General features: G+C 37.6%; 1 protein-coding gene across 4 annotated transcripts in view; it reads right to left on the bottom strand.

The window, feature by feature from the left end:
- Positions 1-2,602: 2,602 nt before the first annotated feature.
- Positions 2,603-24,746, bottom strand: part of NXPE3 (neurexophilin and PC-esterase domain family, member 3) — a 32,454-nt gene continuing 10,310 nt past the window's right edge. For 3 of the 4 annotated variants that reach the window (XM_004675241.2, XM_012733961.1, XM_012733966.1), the window contains 4 exons: positions 19,412-20,166; positions 16,711-16,784; positions 6,846-7,049; positions 2,603-4,160 (listed from right to left, as the gene is read on the bottom strand). In XM_004675241.2, coding sequence (XP_004675298.1) covers positions 3,610-4,160; positions 6,846-7,049; positions 16,711-16,784; positions 19,412-20,166 — 1,584 coding nt within the window. In that variant the 3' untranslated portion in view covers positions 2,603-3,609. The remainder of the gene's footprint in view (positions 4,161-6,845; positions 7,050-16,710; positions 16,785-19,411; positions 20,167-24,746) is intronic. The other variant, XM_012733977.1, reaches the window with a different exon arrangement.

Raw genomic sequence — 24,746 nt, forward strand, 5'->3', positions numbered from 1 at the left:
CCAGCCTGAGCAAAAAGATGTTAGAAAGATCTTGGAGAGAGTGTTGGGTAATACACTCTATTCTGAAACCAATGACAAGATTACAGCTTTCTGCATGAACAGATGATCTATATAACTGAGTTGACACAATGAGTTAAGTCTTGGATTTTTTTCTCCTTTTATTATCTAAATAAAGTACTAAGAGAGGGGGCGAAAAAATTCCACCTGACTAGACAATGTTCCTCACTGAGAAATTAGATAACCAGAGTTAAAGTGAGGGAATACCAAGTGCTTAGAATTTACATAATAAATGTCATCTTCTATGAGACACCCCTGCCCCATGACAATTCATTAATCCCCATGGAAAGAAAGCCTAATTCAACATACCTACCCTAAAATATGTTTTCATTTTCACAAAATCCCTTAAAGTACTCTCTGGGAGACAGTCATCAACTTACAGATTTTTCTTATTCATAAAATGGTTTGTAATACTTTAACTTTACAGAGGAAATAAAAGGATTACTGAGGGTATGATACAAACATTTCAATCTACTCAAATATATTTCTTCCATAAAGATACAATTTTGTCTATATTTGGTAGGAAGTATTTACTTCTGAACCCACACTCAAATCTGCTGGGAGAGTTGTTCATCATTGATTGAGATAAATGGTCACATTAGCTTTATGGTACTTTCATCATCCAATCTATCCACCTCCTCCATCAGTACCCTGAGCCTTCAAGGCAAACAGACACGATTCATGACTATTATTAAACTATAAAAACAAGCTGGATTTTCTTCCCCAAAAAAATGCCCCAAACAAGTATATCAACCAAATATCAGAAAGTAACTCCAAAGGAACGAATATGAATATGAGAGAAAGGGCTGGGGGAAGGGAGAGTTTAAAACATTTAAGATACTTTTTCATACTAAATATCAAATAATAAAAATATACCTCTGTGTTTGAAGAGTCAAGTCATTCAAATACGTAAAGGCAAATCAATTGTTTCCAGCTGTAATCAGCGATAAGAACCCAAGTACGTGAGAGCATGAGAAAGAAGATCAGTTTCCTTTTGAGGTTACATGATAAGCAGCAGCAGTTAGTGTAGTCTTTTTTCTCTAAGGACTCCGTAAGACCTCGTGGCAAAATGAAGCCAGTCCGGGTCCACAGTCCCCTTTATAGGGTTGCTTTCTGTTCACCATTCAAAGGCTGGAGGCGGGGGGAAGCTAAGAGCCGGTTTTTAAAAAATATAGAATACAGTCAAACTCTCGTTTGAACAGGGTTGCGTGGGCAGAGGAGGGGCAGAGGAGACTGGGAGGGGGCAGCAAGGACTGTGTTTGTGGATTTTTTTCTGTTCACTGGAAATTCCCAGGCCAAAAACGTACCGACCAAGTCGGGACATTCCCCTTGACGGCCGCCTCCAAGACCTGGAGTGGAACCGTGTAGAGGAATCAGAAGCAAATCCACAAAGAAAACATTTTTTAGTGATACCGTTTTAAAAATCTCTCATTAACTGTATACTGCTAGCATTAGATTTATCTCCTGATTAATTTCTCTTCTTTTTATTTCGCCTTTTTCTGTTTGGTATCTAAATTTATGTGTTGGGCGGGGAAGGCGGGCGGCAAGTAAGTACGTTCACAGTACTGCTTTTTAAACACTGCAGTCAAAATGCAGAATGGCCAGGGTGTACTTCCATTGACGAATTAAAGGACAAGGATATAAATAAAGCAATAAGAAGCAGTGATCCCGGAACTGGAGAGGGAGAAGGGTGGTGTGGTCAATTTAAAAACTATTGCACAACAAAGGATTTCTCCAATGGCATTTGATTTCAGTGTGGCTTTTTTTCCTTTTGGAACACTTGCTACTATGATCTCTTTACATCTTCCTTTTTTTTTTAAATTACTATCTTCAGGCAGTCTTATAATTCAGTTGGACAGGAAATATCTGCGCCTCCAGTATTAAAGGGCACATAGAGTTAAACAGAAGGTCCTTTATATAAGCCTGACTTCCTTTCATTTAATGCAGAGTATTAAAAAGCAAAATATAACATACTTGAGTTCACACTTTTTAAAAAAACTAAAATGCACTTTCAACTTAGACTGAAGTTGGCGAAGCCCATCTCCCACTCTTCAACCTCCTCAACCTAACTTCTGCCCTTAGGGGTCCTCTAATCTAGAACCACCTCTCTTTTTCCCAGGATTCTCATCTTCCCAGGATTCCTAGGTGCCCAAAGTACTCAGGGACTGTGGTCTCGATTTCAAATTGAAAAAGGCATATTCTAAGTGCACTGAGACTGTATTGTATACACAAATCTTGGGGAACATAATGCTTATTATTAGAGTATGCTGAAATTAAAATTTCTGGCATAACTAGCTAGCTAATGCTAGCAAACTGAACTTGCAAACATATGAGCAGCATTACTGCAAAGAGTGGGACTGCCAGCTTATTTCTGTTCTTTCCTTGGGTATTCCCTGTATCCTCCTTAGTAACTGATTTTCCTTTAACAGACCCAGAAACAGACTCACCTCCAACATAATAAATAAAGGACTTACTAAATGGTCTCAAATTAACTTAAACTCATATAAAATTAGTTTAGTAAAGATGGTCAAGTAAAATTGACAATTCAATTATTTTGAGAGTCAAGAGGAATAGCAGTTTTTATTTCTAAACATGAGTGAATGTGGATACCTTATGCCCAAAATAAGAAATACCTGTCATGGATTTCAATGTCTAACTTTAATTTTTAATTAACTAGCAAATAACAGCCAAAAAAGAAACACTTGAAATTGGTGGATAATTTCCACAACTTTATAATAATCAATATTCTTTATATAGAAGTCAATTTTTTTAAACTGGCAAGCTTCATTCAGAACACAAAAATAAATTTCCATTTATACATTTCAGTCTTCCAGTTCCAAAAGTGGTTATTTTAGAATAAGTATTCATCAAATAAATTTAGCTGAATCAAAGAAACAATCATCTAATGCAGACATTAATTCAAAGCACAAATTTTAGATATACTGCTTTCCTACTTCCCTTTGGTTTCTTTTCTAGATGAAAGCAGGACATTGTAAATTTTCCCCTAGAAAATTTTGACCAGAAGACTAGCTTTTTCCCATGAATTTGGAAAAGGTGAGCCACCGAGAGAAATTCCTGAGGCATGGCAATCTTCACTGTACGCCTCATTATGATGGTCTCTGGCTAAAGAGAGACCAATTATGCTATTCATGCAAAGGAGCTCAATTTCCTACAGACACTGCTCTACCTACCTGTCCCTTCCATTTGGGTAAGCACATTTTTCACACTTTTTAGCATAGTGATCTCTCCTCCCAGAAGTTAATTCAAACAGACTTATTAGCATCTTTGGCTACAAGGGGCAATATGGTATATAGATGCTATTAATAATGGTTCTCCCATGGGTAAGTCAACATTGGGAAAAATTCTATAGGTAGATATAAATGTAACCTGCATTTCTTAAGCTTATAAGTCATTATATAAAGTCCAGTATTTTATGAAATGTTGCACATATTACTGGCAGCCATCTCTCCAAGGAGCCCCCATAAACCTTGTGTAATGCGGACAATCGAAGAGGTCACTGAATATGATTTCTTCAGTCCCCTCCATTACAGGCTATGTCTCCAAGGGACACACAAAGGACAAGAACATGTCTAGCTGGTTCTTCACAATAACTTCATCTGGATGTAACTTGTGGGGTAAATAATGAGCCAGGGTCATCTCCCAAGCATCAACAAGATATACTCCAACCCCTGAGAACATCTTCCGAAGGATAGTGTCTAACTGAAAGTTGTACCAGTCACTGTTGAAAAGGCTCACCTCAGGCCCCAACTCTTGGGCATTGGCCGTCCTGATGACAACCACAGTTTTAGGGCTTCGATCCAGGAGCTGGACTACAGCTCGACGGATGTTCCTGAGTCGCCGGATGTATACTTCCAAGGGAAAGGTGCTGAAATGAGACCATATAGCTATGGCAACCACTGTGTTCTTCCCTCCCACTATGCCATTCAGCTCATTTGCCACATAATGGAGCTCACTGCTAAAGACAGTTGTGAAACGGATGGGTGGACCATGGCAGCGGTATTTGAGCAGGATGTTGTGCTTCTGGTCCACTGCGAGGAAGGGCCCCACATTCTTGGGACTACCCAGGTTAAACTCCACTAAATCTGTAAAAGAGAAAATTCAAATTCATAAAAATCTTCAAACCAAGCACATATATTTGATTATTCTTTACTTAGTGGCTTTTTATAATAAAAGCACAACATCACAAATTATATTGAAAATATAAAGGGAATAGCTACTCCAGTACAACTGGCTACCTCTGATCAATGGACCTTTATTTTAACCTGTGAACTATCTACACGCTATAAACATAACATTACAAGTAATATCACCAATCACTAATTTTACACCTATCTCTATAACCCAGAAGCAAAATAAACTGTTTACATCTATTAGGCCAATAAGTCCTCATGTTTACACCAACTGTTGACTATCTAAAAGTTTACTGGGTATTTATTTCACTGTTCTAATGGATATATATTTTTCCTTCCAGTACAATGCCTGTAACTTCTGTTTTATGAATAGATATTAGTAACCAATACCTCCTTTTCAGCAATAAGCATAAGAAGAGAACAAATCTGTTTCTTTTGCTTTTCAATTTTATCACTTTTTTTTTAAAAAAATTTATTTATTTGTGTATACAGAACTGGGGTACAGGCCAGAGGCTCAGGGGCTGCGAGAGGCTTCACCAGAGACAGAGCAGGGAACAGAACAGGCAGATCGAGGAAGTACACTGCTGAGGGGAGCAGCGGGCGGGTCAGGAAGGGCTGCCACGCCATGTGGTCACCTCCGGGGCAGGCGGGTATCGAACTCATGCGGAAGAGGCTTTAGATTCTCAGTGCTGTGCTTTAACCCACTGCGCCACCAGGGAGGGCCAATTTTATCACTTTTTAAAGAACATCCAGCTGTGATAAAAGTAATAAAGATAGCAACACAACTTGAGTTCTCTCCTTTTCCTTACTTCCATTGAAGTTGTGCTTCAAAATTCTGCTTCCTCTAAAGTCCAGAAATCTGTGGTTATAATCCTTTGTTATTTTTAAAAACTTCCTCTATATAACTCGTCACTTACCAGATGCTTCATAAGGAAAATAAGTCTGCCTCATAGCCCTAAATACTCATAAATGCCTTTACAGGGACAGACGAGGTAACTTCTGACAACTCAATTCTATTAATCTATTGGGTTCTGGCCACTATCAATGCTCAGGGAAAGAGGTCACAATCCTAGCCCTGAGGGAGTTTATATTCAATTTGAAGAAATAACATTAAACTATAACTATCCTATATTCTTCTTAAGAGTTGAAGTAAGGGTTTCATGTTTTTCTCCATGAAGTCCTAGGTTTCTTTTCTCGATTTCCCTACCTCATTATAACTTAGCATTTGGGCCCAATTAAGTTGAAGCCCAAGCTTCCATTCTCTCTTTTGATTAAGATCAAGCACCAACACAGGCTTTACTAGGTGAAAATCTGTCTGCAAAGGACATGGCGGAAACTAAGCAAGACACTCAATGGCATCATTGCTAACAAAGGAAGTGCTGAGCTACCTCATTAAGAATCAAGCAACTGGGGCCCTCCTAGGTGGTGCAAGGGGTTGAAGCAGAGCACTATGAAGCTATCCAAAGCAACTGCATCACAATTTTGATCCCTCCCTCCCAAGGAGGTAACCCATATGGCGCAACAGAACTCTCCTATCTCGCCCACTGCTCCCCTCAGTAGTGTATTTCAGTCAATTCACCTGTTCTGTAGCCTGCTCTGTCTCTAGTAAATCCTTTCATCACTCACATCTCTGGCCTGTACCCCAGTTCTTGTATTCATAAATAAACAAAATTACTTCCATTTTTCTGACTTTTAGGTATGCTTTATCAACTAGAACTCAGCTATGTCTGTTTCAATCTAAAAAAGCAAAAAAGAAGTAAGAATTAACATTCTACTTTTGGGAATCTTATTTATATACTCCTCTCCTTCTAAAAATTAAATATGAAGCCAAGTTGTAATAAAAAAAAATATCACCAACAACTTACAACAAACCATATACAGTCAAAATAACAGTTTCCACAGAACTATTTATCAACTGTCGAAACTGTAAGAGCATTGTTATTCCTTATCATTGGGATCTACTCTTGTCACCTATCCATATCATTTCCAGTAAAAGGAAAAGGCGAGTTATAAACAAGGGACAGTCCAGCCCTCCAATGAGTGGGTTTTTATTCTGAGTCTGGAGAGCAACCCCAGAGTCAAGAAGTGCTATCAAGAAGCTAAGTGTGCTAAGACTCAGCAGACTCAGGAGGAGCCAGCTCCATCTCAGGGTCACAGAACGGAAGGGGGACAGATTGATGCATGAATGCATTAAAATGGATCACAGTCAATGGGCCAGATTCCAATTAAATCTATTATATTCATGGAGTTAAAAAGAACTAGGAGATAAGCAACCACAAATGCCCACTTCTGTCTTATAGCCCAGAAGAGAGAAAGACAATTGTGAGGTAATATGATCTAGATGCCTCATCTCACACATGGAAAACTAAAGCCCTGAGAAGCAAATGACTTGTCCAAGGTCACACAGCTAGTCAGAGGTATGAATTTCTAAGAGAACCTAATGCTTTCATCAATGCATCACAACCTACCTCCAACCCCCAACCCTCACTGATCAGAAACTATCACACCTCTTCCAAAGAAACAACTGCTTCATCCCCCACTCCAATGCCTTTCTTCATGTAACCTAGTGAGTATTTATTTCAAAGCTGATTTCATGTACAGAGGAAAAAATTATAAAACAAAAAGCAAAACACCAACCTGGAACAAATGTAGTAAGGTATTCAAACCATTGCCTGATTGTTGAGTCACCAAATAAATATACCACTTTTCTGTGTAAGCATTCTGTGATGTTGTCAGGGTCATTAAACTGGCGCATCTTAAATTTTCTGGGCTGCCACTGATCTTTGTAGTAATACCCTGAAGGAAAAGTTGCTAACCCTTGAGATAGCTCTAAGTTAGTTTCTGTAAAGAAAAAGGAAAAAATAAGACATTCTGTAATTCTTTCCCACAAACAATACTTGAAAACACATTATGTATCTGTTGGCTTGGTAGCATATGGATGCTATTTCCTGCTGTCACATCTCAAAGAAATCCCAGATTTTCCCCTCACTACAAAAAGTTCTCCTTTATACAAAAACGAGAAGATCTCAAACTGGTTATGAGGTTACTGGTGGACAGAAGGGAAAAAGAGGACTTTAAACATTTCCACTAGTTATGCATGTCTTTTATCAAATCCAAAAATAAAGGCAGGCAAAAACTGAGAAAATATGTGGATATAGTCACTGTCAAATATTATTCCATAACAGAAGAGTTTGTCATGCAAATGCCTAAAACAAGTAACAACCTAAATCCATAATTTATATATGCACAATAATATTGTTCCACTGTTTATCAGCCCACTTAGAGGTTTTTTTATAATTTTTAAAATGTATTTTCTTACATCATTAATTTTGGGACAGTATCTGATTTGTCCCCTCACGTGTGTTCCCCACAGTTCTCCCACCACCACAGCAATTGTGATCTATCTCCAGTTCCTTGGCTCTTCTGTCCTGTTTTGATCCCTTTTCCTCCTCCTCTCCTGCCACAGATCTATGATCAGCTTGCAAGTTTTGTCTTTTTTCTGACACTGTCCAGTTTCTTTATGTTCCATATATAAGTGAATCTATCTCATATTTATCTTTTTCTTTGACATATTTCATTTAGCATAATCCCTTCCAGCTCAATCCATGTTGCTTCAAATGTCATAAGCTTATCTTTTTTGATTGCTGAATAGTATTCCACTGTGTAGATATACCACATTTTTTTGATCCATTCATCTGTTTGGGAGTATCTTGGCTATTGTAAATAGTGCTGCTATAAACAGAGAAGCTCAGGTTTCCTTTAAAATTAAGAATTTTTGTGTCCTAAGGATAGATAACTAGGAGTAGAATCACTTGGTGTTTTGAGGAATCTCACGCAGCTTTCCATAGTGACTGTACCAGTTTACTCCCCACCAGCAGTGTGAAACAGTAAAAGGAAAACTTTAATCTGTGGGTGCCATACACAATCAAATATTAATTCAGAAAGCCATCACCTAATACAGAAAATAAATCAATGACATATAGTCGAAAGAACTATTCCCTACAATAAAGAAGTTCTATAAAGTCTTTATGTAGAATGAACAATATTAATATTAAATGCATTAACAAAGTATACTCATCTTGTAGCCTGAATGTATATGGTAGCACATTTATATTCACCTTTCTTCAGAAGAGGCAACATTCTTCTGCCCTAATACCTCCCTTGGAAAAATGTCACTGAGGAAACTACATGTTTTATGCTTTAAAGCACAGAGGTGGCATATATTTCATGCAAATTTACTTTGTGCCAGACACTTTTCTAAGCGGTTAAATATATTACCTCATATCATGTACACCATAGGCCTTTAAGGCAAGTGTTACTATTATGCCTGCCTTTCAAAACAACCAAGTTCCCAGAACTAGTAAGTGGTAAAGCCAGGAACGGAGACAAGCAGGTGAGTTGCAAAGTCTTGACTCTTTACCACTATGCCTCTCAAAAACAGATGTTCATAGATGTCAACCATTTTCTGTTAAGCTTCTTCCCTAAAGATGTGTGCTTATTCATTCCTAGTATTTATTCCAAGATAGAACCTTCAAAAAAATCAACTATCACTTCCTTATATATCCTAAGGTTCAAACCTTGATCACAATGCAGTAATTTCATAGTCTCAGCTATGAAACCACAATTTGAAATCCAAATGCTTATTAAAAGTCAGAAATTTAAAAATTAAGTGAGGTTCCAATTTGTGACTAGTTTCATTTTTTTTGACTTCTTGATATCATCTATATTATTCAAAATTATTTTGGTTTTATTCCTTCAAAGAAGATGTCCTATTTGACAAAGAGTACATTTTAGTCTTTTTTCTTAAGCACCTACTAATTCATGTTAAAGCTGCATAAGCCAGAGAATTCCAGAGCAGACGCCTGGGTACCAAAGAAAACATTTGGGGAAATGGGAATTAAAAGCAATGTTGAATTATAAGTTTTTTCCCATGATGATTAATTCAGTAGATGTTGTTTGTGACAAAAAAATGTATAAAGTGTACATCGCATAGGAAACAATTACCATTTCCAGTCAGTGTTAATTGTATTTACTACCAGAGTTAAGTCAAACAAGCAATTACTGAACCTGACATTCTTTAAACACACAATGCTTAGATAACTTATTTTTAAAGTGAAATGCATGTACCTATATTGCCCTCTTATGGTCAGATGTGACAAAAATATTTCCTAAGTATTTTAATACAATTTTAAGTAATCTGAAGTTCACTGGGAATATTTTATATGTTCTAAACATTCTATGAACATGAGCACAAGTCATTAAAAGAACAACAAACAGTTAAATTAGAGGGAGTTCTTTTTCCAATGACCATTCTTCTGGATTTCCTACTTTGTTGTTCAACAAACATGTTTTGAGTCTGCGAGAGATGCAATGGAAGTGAAAAGTGGTTACAGACTCCCCTCGCAAAGATACCATCTTCAGGATTAGCAGAAGCTAGTTAGTTTAACATTCTATCTTTTGTTATGTAACAAGTCTCAACACAATTAGTGACTTAAAAACAAGACGTATTCATTAACCCACAGTTATAGTAAGAATCCTGGACATGATACAGCAGAATTCTCTGCCAAAGCCTCACAGGATCTGAGAGAGGACTGCACCTTCCCAAGATCTCTAGAGAAGAATCAACTTCCAAGTTCTTTCAAATTGTCAAATTCAGTTCCTTGTGGTTATTTGAGTGAGTGTCTCATTTCCTTGCTGATTTTCACCCAGAAGATGCCCTTTAGCTACTAAAAGCAATCTACATTCCTTGTCATATGACTCCATCTTTAAAACCAACAGTCTATATATTTTTTGTTATAGAATACATCTCTCATGGAATTCTTACCTCCAATCTCTTTCTTCAGAAAGAAATTGGTCCCTGTTAAGAGCTTGTCCAGTTAGGCCAAATATTTTTTTTTTTTTTTACATAAGTCAACTTTGCAATTAACACTGAATCATGGGAGTAATATTCCATCATATTTACAGATCCCTTCCACAGTTATGGGAAAGGAATTCTATAAAGGCATGGATCACTGCAAGTCATCTTGAAATTCAACCTACCAGTAACAAATATATATACAAATGTAATTTCCATTATATGATATACTTAAAATACATATACTCTACAATATGAAAAGTATTTCAATAAATAAAAATATTATAGAGATATGGAGATTAGTATTTACCCTAATGCTATTAAATTTAATCTTACCCCAAGCTCTAAATAAGCTAACTGCTCCCTCCCCCCCCCCCCAAAAAAGAACTCCAGGTTAGCTGCTGATGAGATTAGAAATCATCATGTTCCCTTAGCCAATAAGCTAGATGGTCTAGGGACCACAGCACAGTGGCTTATGAAAATTCAGAAATAATTCTAATCCCAGGAAAGCCTGTCAGAAAACAGACACTTACACTTAATAAGGTAGTTTAGTCTAATTAAAAGCTGTTTCTTGCTTTTAACTGGAACTACAGCCAAGCAATCCACCAGGATCTAAAAATTCATCTGAGAAAAAAAAATACCTTATAGGGAAATAAACTATAAATAGCAAATAACATTTCATAGGGAAATTCCTCAGTATTGTATTCATAAGTGAAGTTTAGAAAAAGTGATGTGACTATGAACCCTTTCAAAGCTAGGCAAAGGAAACAAAAGATGAACCTGAAATACCTTATAGTGCTCAAAAGAAAAAAGAAAAAAAAGAAAAAAGGATGAGAACATATCACATAGGGTGCAGGAGTCAAACAAAGTTCTATTATTAAGAAGTGGAACAATTTGAACAACAAAATAAAGAATGGATTGGATTGTAATTCAGAGAGTGAAATAATTGAGTCTATCTAATACAACTAAGTGGGTAAGGAAGAACAGGAATAATTCCTGTTCCAGGAATAATAACAAGACTCTCTTCAGAAGACCAAAGGGAAAACTTTATTTTGCCTTTTCTAGAGCTGTGTTCTTTATCTTATTGACCTTTTTCTCCATTTTTTAAAGCCAGAAGAATGGAATATCCAAATCTCACTGTTCCCATCATCAAATTGCCTTGTCTCTTGAAGCAAATCTCCTCTCTCAACCTCTTAAAAGAATACTTTGTGATTGCATTTAGGGCAGACTCAGTTAACCCAAATAATCTCTCCCCACTTCAAGACCCTCTACTAAATCACATATACAATGGTTTCTCTAATGTTGTCATATAAACTAATGTATGGGTTAGGAATTGGTTATCTCTCAGGACTAACCACAGTCTCAAAGAATCTCCCTTAGAATTTTCTTTGTAAATACAAAGATAAAAATGTAAGCATAGGTGTAACCATAAAAACACTCCTGAAGCATTTGTTCATTTTTAAAAAGGATTGGAAATAATCTAAGATTCATCAATAAAAAATTGTTTCAGTTAAATAAAAAAATAAGTGTTTACACTCATAACAGGAGTATAAAGGACCAGGCAATAAAATAATAATAATAATGAACAACTATATACTAGAGACATTTTATGGAGGTGGAGTGGGGAATGGGATCAAAAATGGTGGGGGTTGGGGGGGGAAGTACTATGGTGATGGCACACAGGTGATTTGGTGATGGGAAGCCCACGGGGATTACAACTGAGATGGAGAAGGGCACAAAATGATGAACTATTATATTATTAAAAAAAAAAGTGCTTACAATGAAGAACTTTGCCAGACACCATAGTCCCTCTTTTAAAAAAAGTACATTTGGCCCTCCCTGGTGGTGCAGCGGGTTAAAGCACTGCACTGAGAAGCTAAAGCCACTTCCGCATGAGTTCGATTCCCGCCTGCCCCGGAGGAGACCACATGGTGTGGCAGACCTCTCCTGACCAGCCCGCTGCTCCCCTCAGCAGTGTACTTTGTCGATCTGCCTGTTCTGCTCCCCACTCTGTCTCTGGTGAATCCTCTCATCCTCCGCATCTCTGGCCTGTACCCCAGTTCTATATGAATAAATAAATAAATCTTAAAAAAAAAAGTACATTTCTGTACTATTCTTTCCAAAAATGCATAAACTAACTCAAATCATAAGAAAACATTAAACAAACCTAAAGTTAGAGACATTCTGACCAGTATACTTAAAAAATGTGAATGTCACAGAAGATAATGAAAGACTGAAGAAGAGTTACAGAATAAAGACTAAAACATGACTACTAAATGCAAAGTGGAAGTTGCAATGGATTCTGGAACAGAAGGACATTAATGGAGAAATCCAAATAAACTACATTTTGGCTAACAAGTATACCAATGCTAATTTCTTAGTTCTGGTAGGTTGTCTAAAATTACATAATTGTGTAAGGGGAGATTGATTAAAGACCATACAAGAAGTCTATACTATTTCTACACCTCTTAGTTACATGTAAAATTTTCTGAAAACAAAAATTTAAAAAAAATTTTTTACATCATTCATTTTGTACATCTTTTCATCTCAGCTATAATCTCTGTCAACCTCCCACCACATATTTTCTTCCCCCTGGTCCCTTTCACTCTTGCTATGAGTAAAACCATCCAGTATTTTTCTTTTACTTTCTGGCTTATTTCACTAAGCATGATCTTTTCCAGTTCCATCCGTGTTACCACAAGTGGCATGAGTATATCTCTTTTAACTGCTGAGTATTGTGTATATATACCATATCCTCTTGATCCAGTCATCTATTTTTGGGCCTTTAGTTGATTCCAAATCTTCTCTATTGCAAATAGAGCAGCAATAAACTTTGGGGTGCAGGTGTCCTTTTGAATTATTGTTTTTGTGTCCTTTGTGTACATACCTAGTATATTTCTAGATCATATGAAAGCTCCAGTTTTAGCAGTTTGAGAAATCTCCACACAGCTTTCCATAGTGATTGTACCAGTTTACATTCCCACCAGCAGTGTAGGAGAGCTTTTTCTCCACACCCTTGCCAACATTGATTGTTGCTTGTTTTCTTAATATGCCATTTCTCACTGGTGTGGATGGTATCTCATTGTAGTTTTGATTTGCATTTCCCTTATTACAAGTGAAGCTGAACATTTTTTCATATGCCTGTTGGTCGTCTGCATTTCCTCTTTAGAAAAGTGTCTTTGTAGCTTTTTTGCCCATTTTTTGATGGGGCTGTTCAGTTTATATATGTTGAGTTTCATCAGTTCTTTGTATATCTTTGTGATTAGTCTTTTATTATTTGTATTATGTGTGAAAATTTTCTCCCAGTCAATGCAGTGTCTGTTTTTTGGTCTATTTTGCTTGAAATCAAAAACTTTTTAAAGAGGGAAAAAAGGGGCTTCTTAGTGAGCTAGGGGTTAAGTTTCAGTGCTCTCATTCTATGGCTTACATATCCCAGCAGGTGAGCTAACCCACTTAAGACACACCAGACCTTGCTTGTCTTGCCCAGTGCTCCCCTTAGCAGTGTATTTCGTTCAGTGAATCTGCCTGGTCTGCACCCCACTCTATATCTAGTGAATTCTCTCACCGCCTATACCTCTGATTTTCTAAGGGGGACAGGGAAGGAAGGAAGTAGGAATATCTGCCTTCGTTTCAGATTTCAGATCCTTGAGTGCCTCCTGCTGGTCACTACAGTGCCTACAATGAAGCTAAGCTATGGAGTTCCATGATCTATAAAGCAAATGCCCTCCTCTCTTCTTTCAAATTATTTGCTCCAAGATAGTTTTCTCAACATCAAATTATACTGTTCCCACTAGTTCTGGTTGATTTCTCTCATTTCCTCCTCTAAAAATCCATCAAAATTTCTACTTTGCTAAATCTGTCTTCAACCCACAGCTACTTCCTGGCTAACCTCCAATACCTATCTGGAGCAGGTAAACTATCCAAAGCTCCCCCCATTGACCATGCAACTGACTAACCAGAAACATCACAAGTGGGAGAAATCACCAGCCAGACAGCTGAAGCTGAGGGAGAATAGAATGAGAACCCCTGAGGAGTTCAACATGAGGAAGTGTGAGGTGTGCAATACTATTGGGAGATAACATGTCCACTAACATCTTAGTTATAGGGCTGAGACCTAGTATTTGCACTTATATTTCACATATGAATCCTTTAAGGTTACTGGCTCACTAGACCTCCCTGGTGGCGCAAGTCTTAGCACTATTAAGCCATGGCCAGCCACTGCTGCACAAGTTTGATTCCCAGCCAGGGAGCTAATCCACATGGCCCAGCAGACCTCTCCTGTCTCACCCATTGCTCCTCTCAGCAGTGTATTTCAGTAGATCTGCCTGTTCTACTCCCCACTCTGTCTCTGGTGATCCTCTCACGACCCCTCCCACCTGAACCTCTGGCCTACACCCAAGCTCTTCTATGCATTAAAAAAAAAAAATTACTGGCTTACTGAGTTCAAGTAAATACATACAGTTCTTTGTTAAGAAAAAATTGGGGTTTCTTGAGGCACATGATAGTGGATACAAGAGATACGTGGATATAGACCAGCTATGTCTGGGCCACTGACACATTTTATTTAGCCCATACCTACCATCCATCCATCACTGACACATTTTATTTAGCCCATACCATCCATCCATACATCCATCCATACATCCATTCATTTATTTATACCGAATTGGGGTATAGGCCAGAGATGTGGAGGGTGAGAGGATTCACCAGAGACAGAGTGGGGAGCAGAACAGGCAGATTGATGAAGTACACTGCTGAGGGGGGGAGCGGGCGGGTCAGGAGGAGTCTGCCTCACCATGTGGATCTCCTCCGGGCAGGCGGCAGGCGGGAATCGAACTCATGCGGAAGTGGCTTCAGATTCTCAGTGCAGTGCTTTAACCCGCTGCGCCACCAGCGAGGGCCAGCCCATACAGTATTTTTAAAACTTTGGGCTGGATAGCAATCCATCTGAAATCTGGAGATTTCTTCAAGAAAATTCATGAAGAAAAAAAATCTACATATCTACATGAAGATGAAGAGAGGCTACCCTCTTAAGATGGTTCTTGCCCTTTGGTTTCCCTACCATTCACACAAAGCATGCATATGGCTAAAACTCACTCTGCTTGGCTCATGGATCTATATATCTCGAACCTATGGCATTTGTGTTTACAATATCTGCTGTGTGATAGATTACTGACTAACCTGTCTTGAAAAGCTGTATAAAAGGACATAGTCTGCTATCTGCCAAGCTTTCTTAATAATGTTTTCTAGATCATGCTTAGTGAGATAAGCCAGAAAGAGAAAGAAAAATACCGATGGTTTCACTCATAGGAGGAGTATAAAGGACCAGGCAAGAAAATAACAAGAATAATGAACAGCCATATACCAGAGACATTTTGTGGGGGTGGAATGAGGAATGGGATCAAAAGCGGGGGAGGGGGCCGGGGGGAGGGAAGTGCACGGCATTATGGTGATGGTACACGGGTGACTTGGTGATGGGAAACCCGCGGGGATTACAAGTGAGATGGAAAAAAAAATGTACAAAATGATATAAAAATAAACTGTTATAAAAAAAAGATAAAAAGCTAAAAAAAAGTTAATCTTTTCTAAAAGTGACTAAAGCTAAATTATGTGCATAAAACATATACATTACTCCTCTGAATTACATTCCTTTACTTTTAGTAATAATCTACACCAGTTCTGATGAATTAGAATCACCCAACAGCTTTGTTTAAACAGATTGTTAGCCCCCCATTCACCCACCCCCAGCATTTCTGATCTAGTAATTTGATAGGAACCCAGAATTTCAATACTAACACTATAATGCTGATGCTGCTAGTTCAGAGTCCATAATGATAATAAATGCTGTTTACAGAACCAGTAATTTTGATTTTTAAATTTCCATGACAATTTTAAAAACATTTCTTGAATATCTCCAGAACAGCAATATTCAACAGAGCTTGCTATAATGGTGGATATATTCTATAAAAAATGTTGTCCAAGGCACTCCCTGGTGGTGCAGCAGGTTAACGCACAGCACTAAGAAGCTAAAGCCACTTCAGCATGAATTTGATCCCTGCCTGCCCCGGAGGTGACCACATGGCATGGCAGACCTCTACTGATTAGCCTGCTGCTCCCCTCAGCAGTGTACTTCATCAGCCAGCCTGTTCTGCTCCCCACTCTGTCTCTGGTGAGTGAAGTCTCTCACCACCCCTGCACCTCTAGCTTGTACCCCAGTTCTGTATGCATAAATAAATCTTAAAAAAAAAAATGCTGTCCAAAATTATAGTTACTACCTACATAAGACTACTGAACTTTTGTGACTGAACAATTTTAACTATTTAATTCGTTTACATTTAAGTAGTCACATATTGCTTATATAGCTACCATATTGGACAGGACAGCTCTAATGATCCTTGAGAAGCTGAAGAGAGGCAGGAATCAGAGAAGAAAATAACTATCACATGAGTGCAAATGGCAAAAGCCAAAATATCGCACATGCGACCTAACTGACTGATTTTAATCAATCAGTCCTTTTGGTATTCTCAGTCCAGAAATAACCATGCATATTAAAGGGGGAAGAAAAAGTTTTGTGACATTAGTAAAACTAAGGAGCTTCAACCCACTTAGCAAGAAAAACAACAAATCATAGAGCTCATTCCCTTTTACCTTTCGTCCTCCTGGGAATCACAGTCACCCAATCAGGTCCACTGGAGTTAATTGGCATTTTGATATTGACACCACTTTAAGAGGAACAAAACAAACAAGCTTAGATTCAGAAACATTATTTGCAAATAAAAACGGACACAACTTCACATTAAGATGAAGTGTCCTTACAAATATCAACACAATCACTAATAAGCTAAGTCTCTTGTAATCAGGCTAGACGGTGTATAAAGGAATAAGAATAAAATCTAATTTTTCATTGCTTAGCACTGAGAGTGCAAACTGGAAATAACAATTTCTGCCTTGAATTAATTTCCATGGACTCAAAGAATGGCTCATCCTGATGAGACTATTTTATCACTACCTAGTTTTCAGGTTGCAATCTATACTGTGCTAATTTACACATCTGATTCCTTAGACCTTGCTCAGAACTGAAGCGACTCCTATACTTGTTCCCCAGATAAGATTCTCTCACAGTACTTGCTCATCTTTACTATGGCTCTGTGGTATCTGTTTTTCTTACTAAAACATATATTCATTGAAGATATGAATTATGTCTTCATCTTTTGAGTTCAGCATTTAGCACAGGCACCAATGATAAGTGTCCCAAGTGTGATAAATTGTGTCCTATTATATTGTAGAAAAAGTCCACGTTCTGAGGAGAGGCACATTCATGGAGTACAGTGCCACATTGTCTGAAACCTACTCTCAAAGGTCCAGGGGAGAAAATCATACACAGACATGTGCATATAAATAAATATACATACAATTAAAAGACAAAAGTAGCAAAATATTAACATCTAGGTTACAGATGTATGGAAGTGTTTCTTAAAAGGTTTTTTCCATACAAAGTTAGAAAGGAAAAAGTTTAAGTTGTGCTAAAATTTTAAAAAAGTGTAACTTTTTATGTAATAAGTTTGTTCTTTCAAAAGGCCCTGCCTTTGTATTATCAGAATTTTTTAAGTTAAACACTATTTTCCAGTACCAACACACTTTTCCTCAAGAGTAAAAAACCAAGATTTTATTATCTTAATTGCCACATTAATTTAGGGAAACTAAAACCAAGGCTCAACTTCCTAGTCCTTAAGAGTCAGCAAGGAAAAGAGATAAAAATGGGTACCACTTACCATATTCCAGCCATGAGCTCAAAACAGTATACCCAAAGATCCCACAAAAGATATATTTCAATCTTTTTATTTTCAGTTAGCATTGTGTATTTTTACAAAGTAAATGGAACAAAAAATAAAATCAATCATGACTTTGTCAAAACATTTGGTTTCCAAAAACATATATATAACCTTAAACACTGACCAACAAAACTTCCAGGCAAGTAGAATTTTTCTTAAATAATGCTACTTGAAAATACCAGTAGTCAGCCTCAACAAGGATGTGCTTAAAGGAATGGCAAGGACAGAAATTGTTTTATTCTTCTGCATCCAAAAGTTTTTTGTTTTTTGTTGGCAGAGACGGGGAAGATTTGGTGTTAAAATTATTTTTAAGTTTTACATTAATTTACTTTTCCAACCTTCTTCCTATTTTTTCTCATCTTGGGATCTGAGTAATTTATAAACTATGCTTTCTCTGCTTTGCTAGGGCACTAACTGGACTGACAGCACGACTCTAAAAGGTAGCAACTGAGCAGTTTTCATACACAGGTATAAAGTGCACAGAACTGAAATAATGTGTTCATAGTCACTGGTAAGTAGCGTCTAAGAGCTGAACCCAGAATTAAAACCAAAACTAGTCTGATTGCACTGAGCTATAGAAAAAAAGTAGGCAATATTCTCTAGAATAGCACAGTAAATACACTAAGTAGTGCTCTCTGCCTTCTAAAGGCATGGTATAACTCTATCAACTGTGTGTACTTAAATTGTTCTCACCAAAGCTGATTCCAGAAGTGAAAAATCAGAGACAATACTTTAGGAGTTCCTACATACCACATATCTTACAGTAAGAACTGAGTACAATAATTTCTCAAGGGACCCAGATGTACTCAATAAAATGTGTATCAGGGACACTAAAAAATTTTTTTCAAAAACACAGATCTGCATTGTCTTATTTACTACCTCTTCTGAATTACACCACGTTCACAGGGATATAAGTACAGGGCCCTCCCTGATGGCGCAACAGGTTAGGCACAGCTATCTGCAGCCATTGCAGCATAAGTTCTATCCTCCACCAGGTAGCTGACCTACATGGTAGGGCAGACCCCTCCTGACCCATTTGCTGCTCCCCTCAGCAGTGTACTTCGTCAATCTGTTAAAATTATTTTTAAGTTTTACATTAATTTACTTTTCCAACTGTCTTCCTATTTTTCTCATCTTGGGATCTGAGTAATTTATAAACTATGCTTTCTCTGCTTTGCTAGGGCACTAACTGGACTGACAGCACAACTCTAAAAGGTAGCAACTGAGCAGTTTTCATACACAGGTATAAAGTGCTGACCCATTTGCTGCTCCCCTCAGCAGTGTACTTCATCAATCTGCCTGTTCTGCTTCCCATTCTGTCTCTGGTGAATCCTCTCACCACCCTCGCACCTCTGGCTTATTCCCCAGTTCTGTTTGCATAAATAAATCTTTAAAACAAACAAAAAAGTACATAAGAAAAATAATAAAGTTACCAACACAGAAAGATGTCTCTTTCTGTAGGATGAAGACAATACAAAACACACTTAAATTTACTGCCTAGAGCAAGGAGCACATACCTCTGGAAGAAAGCATTCTCTGTAGCAGTTAGGAGACCCTTCAGATATCCACCTTTGAAATGGTTAATTCTGCTGCTACAAGGGAGCTTCTTTGGTTTGAAACAGAACCAGGGTTCTCCAGTGTATAGATCTGTAAAGTTACACAGAGGCTGACTCCCAGGAAGACACACGTTGCACTCAGTTGTTTCAGAAATTCTTCCTGAACGAAAGAGACTCTTGAAATAGACTCTGTCTGGTTTCTCTTCTTGTAGGTGCTGAAGAACTCTGATCCCTTCACTGGGATGGACAAGAGATATAGATACTTTAACTTTTCCTGGCCAGAGCAAAGTAAAAAAGACCTTGTAAAACCCATTTTGGTAGTCTATTACTCTGCCCACAGCTCCTGCCTGTAGCTTAGGGGAGTGGATTCTGGCCTGCAGGTAGTCTCCACCATACTTCTTGGGCATTCTTTGAAAATCCTGTACATGAACCAGCACTTCCAGCTGGCTTCCCACCTTAAAGAAAGCTGCAGAGTTCAAAATGACAAAGTAGCTAGAAGAAGGGTCAGTGCTCTTCAAAAATGGGACAAGGCCCACATCAGGGACCTGCCACTGCAAGGCAGCCAGCAAGGAGTCCTCCTCCAAACGCTCCTGGTTAGACAGGGTCTGATGTTCATAGCCACAGTAAGGATTCCGGCTAATTTCTGTCACCCTGGAGGAAACAAACTGTCCACTACTGTCGATGAATGTGGATGAAACAGTCTCATGGTCCAAGTACTAAAAAAAAAAAAAAAAAAGACAAGCAAGAGATATCATAGCTACAATAAATCTCCATTATTCAACCAAAGAAATCACCATCTCAGTTTAATTTTAAAAATCACTTAGATGACGTTGTTTCAAAAAATAAAGCTTGTTAGTTTTCAAGGCTCTTCCTGTAAGACAATGAAAACTAACATGTGAAGTAAAGTCACATGGGGCTCCCCATATTTTTATGAGTTTTACCTGAAGGATCTTGACTAGGTTCTCATGGTATAAATATCAAAGAAAAATCTCTCATACTTCCAGAAAGAAAAGACAAGAAAGAACCATTTGTAATACATCAAAACATTCTGTTCTCCCTAAAAAGGCTTGTCCTTGAGAGAAACTCTTTTACCATAGCCTAAGATATTAGGGTCTTATAAGAGCCCATCCAATCTGAGAAAGGGACATTTTTTACTTAAAACACATCCTGCTCAATTTAAGGGATAGTGGGGAGGACTAACAAACACTTTTGGGGCCCTCCCTGGTGGCACAACAGGTTAGAGTGTAGCATTATGATGCTATTGGCAGCCACTGAAACATGAGTTCAACCCCTGGCCAGGAAGGTGACTCACATGGCACAGCAGACCTCTCCTGTCTGGCCTGCTGCTCCCCTCAGCAGTGTATTTCAGTCAAACCACCTTTTCTGTTCCCCACTCTATCTCTGGTGAATCCTCTCACCAGAGAGATACGTCTGGCCTATACCCCAGTTCTTGTATGCATAAATAAAATAAATCTTTTTAAGAATTAAAAGAAATGTCAGAGATTAAAACACTGTGACAAAGTGAAGAATGCCTTTAATGGCTTTCTTACAATAGAAATAGTTGTAGAAACAATCTCTAAGCTTGAGGATATATCAACAGAAACTTCCAAAACTATAAAGAGAAAAGAGAATGAAAAAACAGAAACAGAACATTCGAGAGCTGTAGGAAACTATAAAGGTATGGCATACACAAATAGGAATACGAAAAGGAAAAGAGAAAAAAAGGAGCAAAAGAGATATATGAAACAATAATAACTAAAAATGTTTTCAAATTAATGTCAGACACCAAACCACAGTTCAGTATTAACTCAGTTTTTTTTTTTTTAAAGTCATGATTAAAAATAATCCATTTGACCTTGATGTTTGGAACATTTTTCATGAAGAGATTTAAAGAGTGACAGTATCATGTTCTATACTGAAGACATTTATAAATTATAATAGTGCAAATCAGCATTTTTAAAGAATTATTCCATAAACATGCACTTTAGCCTTAATTACAGCTAGAACAATAAATCTAAGTATTATAAAATCTGATAAAGCAAAAGTAATATAGCTAACAGAAGCCAAATATAAAATAATTCAGGAGTGCTTTACTTCCTCACCTACAGACACTCACTATCTAATATAACTAGGGAAAGAAAAGGCTTAATATATTACTTAATATGTTATAAAGGTAACAACAGAAATGAAACTAATTTTACAAATTCTGAAAAGCAAGTGACAGAAAGTAGGCGTTAGTGGGATATCTCATCTTTCATTATCTTAACAGTACCAGCTAATATTTATTTAGCACTTACATGTTTGACACTCTTTTAAAGACTTTATATGAATTTTTATGCTCATTTTATAAACAAGGAGTAAAGAATGGCTTAATAATTCATAATTTGCTTAAAGTAACCAGATTTAAATCCAAGCTATATGACTTCAGGTATATGTCTTTGATCATGCAGGATATGCTATCTCTTGTGGAAGAGTCAGGAGGTGAAAGGTAAACTAACAATTCAATATAAAAGTATGTATGTATATGGCATCGCTTGGGGAGAATAAGGCTACAAGTCTGGGTAACTCCAGTTTGTGGAGACTGTATATACGACATAAAATAAATGCCTACTTTGCAAACAGTAAAAAAATTTTAAAAATTTAAAGTATGCATGCATAATTAGTGCTATTAATTAAGAACAAGTAGCTATACCAGGAAACAATACTAAGAGTGAAGAATAGGGAAGGAATTTAATTATGTTCTTAATATCAGTCTTTATTCTTTGAAGTTTGTCATACTCTTTGTGGAAAGAAAAAAGACAGGAATGAAGACTTAGACACCTATCTTACACCTCACAGAAAAATGATTTTAAATGGATAAAAGACTTAAAGATAAACCTATTACCATAAAAGTCCTAGAAGAAAACAAACGGAAGAAGTTCCTTGACATGGTCTTGGCAATGATTTTATTTTTTATATGACACTTAATAACAAGCAACAAAAGCAAAAATCTCCTTTCTCCCCCTTTTATTCTAGCTGACTGATCCATGCAGGACTCACCAAACATATGATGCTAAGTCACTTAAATCTTATTCACAAATTTCATTTTTTTAAAGATTTATTTATGCATAGAAGATCACTGGGGTGAAGGCCAGAGATGCCAGGGGTAAGAGGAATGAGAGCAGGGAACAGAACAGATGGACCTACTGAAATACATCTGAGGGGAACAGCTTGTGAGACAGGAAAGGTCTGCACTTTGTGTGGGTTAGCTCCCAACCTGGGGATTGAACTCAGGCCTTAGCATTAATAGCAATGAGACTTAACCCTTTTGCCACCACGAAGGCCCTTTACAAATTTTAAAAGAATGCTAAAAAGGTCAAATTGCTTAATTTTCCTAAATGCCCAGTTGAAAAAGACAAGGGCAGGACCTGACATTTTTTTATAATCAGAGATAAGAGGAAACACCAGGGTTACACAAGGGTTACCCCTGAAGCCATGGTAAACTAAGAACCAGAGTAAGCGTTAAAGTTACCTGTCCTTGGGCCCTACTCTGGTGATGCAGTGAGTTTAAAGCACAGCACTAAGAAGCGAAAAGCCACTTTCAGCATGAGTTTCATCCCCGCCCCCGGAGGTGATCCAAAAGGTGCAGCAGACCAGTGTACTTTGTTGATTTGCCTGTTCTGTTCCCCACTTTGTCTCTGGTGAATCCTCTCACCACCTATGTACCCATGGCCTGCACCCCAGTTCTGTATGAATTAATAAATCTTAAAAAATGTTACCTGTCCTTTACATGCCTTGCCTACTGAGAAACAGCAATGTTGTTTGCTGTCAGCACAGTAGTGGATTTGATCACAGTATAATCCCAGTGACTATTTCAGGATTAGGATTGAATATGTGACACAATTTTAAACTATATATATAAAAAAAAAAAACAGAAAAAGATTGCTGAAATCTTCTAATTGATGCATATAGCCAAATCAACACCAATGTCCTAATCACAATTACCTAAATTTTAATTGCAAATGAAAAAATGGAATCCCTTAGGAGGGTTTTTTAAAAAAATTTTATTTATTTTTTGTGTAGAAGAACTGGGGTGTAGGCCAGCAATGCAGGGGCAGTGAAAGGATTCACCAAAGACAGGGCAGGGAACAGAACAGGCAGATTTACTGAAGCACACTGCTAACGGGAGTAGCAGGTGAAACAGGAAGGTCTGCACCAGGTCAGTTAGCCCCATGGCAGGCAATCCAAATTCAGGCCACTGGGGTGGGCTTCCAAGGTGACAGCACTGAGCCTTAACCCCTAGACCACCAAGAAGGCCTTCTTGGGAAGGTTTTGAAACAAAAAACTCCTTAAGATGGTGACCAGCTGTGGCTATGGCTGCATCCTACAATTCAACTATGACAGATGATGCCATTGCTAAAAGAAACACACAAAGAAGGCTCAAGTGGTAGATTTATAAAGAAAAAAATCTGACCTATGCTCAACCTACCTTTCAATTTTTATTCTAAACAAATATATTCCTTAATATTTGAGTCAGCTTAAATTTGGTCTTTCTACTTGCAGCCAAAAATCCTAGTATACTAGTATTGCTTTTATTAATTTTGGGTTTTTATAGTTTAAAATTGCATAATACGCTCAGTCCTAATCCTGAAACAGTCACTGGGATTATCTTATGATCAGATCCACTCCTGAGCTGACAGCAAACAACATTGCTGTTTTTCAGTAGGCAAGGTGTACACACACAGACACACACACACAAACACACACACACACATATGTGTAAATGTGAACAAGTTAAAACAAGTAAGTACAGGCCATGCTCAATGAGAGCTTATCAGATAAATATGAAATAATTATCCTTAGTCCCATTTTCGCTGGATACTGTTACACACACCATCAGATTATGTTCTATTTTAAATTAAAATGGAGTCTGTTCCCATCAAAAAATGGGCAGAAGAGCTAAAAAGACACTTCTCCAAAGAAGAAACGCAGATGGACAACAAACATATGAAAAAATGTTCAACATCACTCGTAATAAGGGAGATGCAAATTAAAACCACCATGAGATACCACCTCACCCCAGTGAGAACGGCACATCTTCAAACAACTAGCAACAACAAATGTTGGCGAGGATGTGGAGAAAAAGGAACTCTCCTACACTGCTGGTGGGAATGCAAACTAGTACAACCACTATGGGAAACTGTTTGGAGTTTCCTCAAACTGCTTAACAAGGAGCTTCCCTCCGACCCAGCAATCCCACACCTAGGTATCTACCCAAAAGACACAAAGACACTGATTGAAAAAGATATCTGCACCC

This window comes from Condylura cristata, unplaced genomic scaffold, assembly GCF_000260355.1.
Source record: "Condylura cristata isolate star-nosed mole 26May11 unplaced genomic scaffold, ConCri1.0 scaffold00003, whole genome shotgun sequence".
In the NCBI taxonomy this organism is placed as follows: Eukaryota; Metazoa; Chordata; class Mammalia; order Eulipotyphla; family Talpidae; genus Condylura; species Condylura cristata.